Source organism: Psammomys obesus, unplaced genomic scaffold (assembly GCF_907164565.1).
Source record: "Psammomys obesus unplaced genomic scaffold, mPsaObe1.curated_primary_1811, whole genome shotgun sequence".
Lineage (NCBI taxonomy): Eukaryota > Metazoa > Chordata > Mammalia > Rodentia > Muridae > Psammomys > Psammomys obesus.
The window spans coordinates 5,504,621-5,507,824 of record NW_026585504.1 but is presented as its reverse complement, the minus strand read 5'-3'; the positions used below and the strand labels follow the sequence as shown (position 1 = coordinate 5,507,824).

Here is a 3,204-nt window from a genome sequence, read left to right as displayed (position 1 = left end):
CCTGGATGGAGAGATGGCTCAGAGGTTAATAGAACTGGCTGCTCTTCCAGAGGACCCAGGTTTGATTCCCAGCACCTATGTGGCAGCTTACAACCATCCATTTCAGGGGATCTGATGCCCTCTTCTGTCCTCAACAGGCACCAAACAGGCAAATGTTGCACAAACAGAAAAAACACCCATACACATAAAACAATAAAGTAGTAATCAATTATTTTTATTTTTTAAAAAAATCTCTAAAAGTTGATACCATGGGAACAGTCCTACTCCGAAGGTTGCAGAGCGAGATTTTTTTTTTTTTTTAATCCACCAGCAGTAGTGGTTCATACCTGTAATCCCATCACTCAGGAGGCAAGAGCAGGCTGGTCACATGAATTTGAAGCCAGCCTGCTCTACATCCAAAGCCCCAGGCCAGCCAGGTCCACTTGATGAGGCACTCCCTTCCTTAATCTCAAAAGAGAGAAAATCTTTTCATTGATCTTTAAGGATCTTTTAGTCCTTGTTGTTGAGTACATGTTTCATGACCTAAGTGTGAAAATGAGCTTCAGAAGGACGTGAATGGGTATGTGAGGTCCCCTCGATGGGGGCGAGGAGCACCTCCAGCTGAGGGGGTCCAGGAGATTCAAGTGATTTTCCAAATCAACACAGCAGGGCCCCTCCTAACCCTGAAGAGAGAGAGAGAGGGAGTGTGTGTGTGTGTGTGTGTGTGTGTGTGTGTGTGTGTTCTTGGAGGCGGTGAGAAGAAACCTGCTATGTTGGTTTTGAAAACACAATCTTCAGACTTTATTCCAGGTCTTTGGAATGGAAGGCCGCGTGGGACACACCACGGGTGCTGGGCAAAATGATGAGAGAAGGAGAGGTGGTGGTTCCTCCTCCAGTCACTCCTCTCAGGTGTAGCGAGTGGCCTCCTTCACACACAGCTGAACCTCTTCCTCCCCATCCGTACCTACTGGGCCTAGGGTGGCGGTTAAAACAGCAAAGGCAGGTAAGCACTGCGGCTCTCAGCTCCTAGATCCTTCGCTGCACCCCGGGAGCAGCTCTGAAGCCACGCTTTCACTGGGAAGAACGAATTTGAAAAAGCTCCCAACTGCCCACTAGGTCCTTCCCAGTTCATTCCAGGAAAACAGATGATGAGATCATTAGAAGAAGCTCATTGTAAATTAATAGCAAATTCAGCCTCTTTCACCTTCAAAGAAACACTAAATATGGTGCTATTAACACCAAATTAGCCAAGCCGTATGTGGGTGTGAGGTACCTCCCCAACTGGTTCTCTGGTGACTTATCCCAACTGCCTGCTGCAGAAATTCGTGCTTAGATCCAAACGTTTAATTCTCAGGGTTTACGGGAGAATATTGGGCCCAGTGGGGTCACGTCTAAACTGGGAGCCCCGGAAACCGGCAGTTCTGCTCTACCGCGCGAAGCGCCGCCTGCTGCGAGCGACTGCAGCTTGTCCGCGCAGCCCAATGGCGCGGACAGGGACGCTTGCAGGATTGGAGGAGCCGGGAGGGAGCATCTCTGTCCCCGCCACTCAACCCAACCCGTGATCTTAAGTTAAGGAACTTCTCGACGCCCCCATCTGTAAACCGGACAGGGAACGCAGACCTCGCAGCACAGCTGGCAAACGCCCAGGGCCCAAGCTGAGCGTCGCACCGTCCCTTACTGGGGACCGTGCGTGATGGTTAACGTCGAAGGTCCTTTCGAGGCCATCCTAGAGGGTGGCTACTCCCTCGGGGCGGGGGGGGGGGGTGTCTCCGTACCCTGACCCAGGAGACAGAATCCTGGAGAGCAGGATTCTCGTGTCAGAGGGAGCAGAGGGTATGTGTGGGTTAACCCAGCTCCCTGAGTCACCCTAAGAAGCCCGCGGGGCAGAGCTAGCTGGTCCAGCCTCAGCCCCAGCCACGAGAGCTCCGCCCTCGATCCCGCCCTCCCGGAACCAGCGCCCCCATTGGTGGCGTCCGGCGGCGCTGCCGCTGTTATTTTTCGAATATATAAGGAGGTGGAGGTGGCAGCTGCCCAGCTCGGCGTCCTCCCCTCCCTTCCTCCCCACATCCCTCTCCTCCTCACTCCCAGGCCCATTGCTCTTCCTCCCTCCTTTCCCTCCCTTCTTCCCTTCACCCCAGGCTCACTCTCGGAGCCGAGCCAGCTGGGTCAGCGTCTGCTGGCCGCCGTGCTTGTGGCCCTGTAGCTAGCCTTTGCCCGCCCCGCCACGATGGAGGTGCCCCCGCAAAAGTCTGCGCCAGGCTCGGCTCTCAGTCCTGCCCGCGTGCTCGGTGGCATCCAGCGGCCGCGCCACCTCCCAGGCTTCGGGCTGGGGTCTGATGGCTTCCTGGGGTCTCCGGAGCGCGCGGCTTCCTCCTCTCCAGTTACCACTCTTACCCGGACCATGCACAATCTCGCTGGGCTCGGCAGGTAGGATGCCCCAAGGGCGCTGGGTGTGGTGGGAATGGGAGGCTCCTACTAGGAGAGATTAAGCACCAGAGCCTACAAACGCTGTTACCCTAGCTTCAGGGACCTGGGACAAGGGTGCTGAGTCAGAAGTTGTGCGACGACCCGCTAATGATCGTTTACCCCCTGCTCATTCATTTTGCCTCCCGCACACTACCTCCCTAATCTCTGCCTTAGACAGAGGATCATGAGGTTGGCATAAAAGTGGGTCTTACAAGGCTGTGCTCCTGATCTTTGAAAGCACCCTGCATCTCCCAAACTCCCCTAAGGCTTAAACTAAATCCCCTAAGACTAAAGCCTGGCCGACCTCCTTAAATGTACCTGTGGGGTCCCAGCTGGGGTGGTCCAGCAGCAATGGAGAGGCAGGTCTTGCCTCGCCTCCAGGAAAATGCATGCATAGATGGGGGTGTGAAGAGCAGGGAAAGGTTCTACAAACCTTCCCTGCTGCCTCCTGCCCATTCTCCTCGTTCTTTTCCCTGGCTCAACTCTTCTGGATCCTTAGGAAGATCTTTCCTGAACCAACCAACAAAGATAATAACCTCTCGGGCCTCATAGAATGAAGAACTTTGACCTGAGATACAGTCCTAGTACCACCACTCAGTGATGAGCAGGACCTTCATAGATAGGGGATACATAGAAGCATGAGCCAACCAGCTTCTAAACCCAACATTCATTTCTTCTTCTTCTTCTTCTTCTTCTTCTTCTTCTTCTTCTTCTTCTTCTTCTTCTTCTTCTTCTTCTTCTTCTTCTTCTTCTTCTTCT

General features: G+C 53.6%; 1 protein-coding gene across 2 annotated transcripts in view; it reads left to right on the top strand.

Annotated features, from left to right (window-relative positions):
- The first annotated feature begins 1,984 nt into the window (after positions 1-1,984).
- Positions 1,985-3,204, top strand: part of Cdc25b (cell division cycle 25B) — an 11,456-nt gene continuing 10,236 nt past the window's right edge. For both annotated transcript variants that reach the window (XM_055610013.1, XM_055609974.1), the window contains exon 1: positions 1,985-2,406. In XM_055610013.1, the coding sequence (XP_055465988.1) occupies positions 2,207-2,406 (200 nt within the window). In that variant the 5' untranslated portion in view covers positions 1,985-2,206. The remainder of the gene's footprint in view (positions 2,407-3,204) is intronic.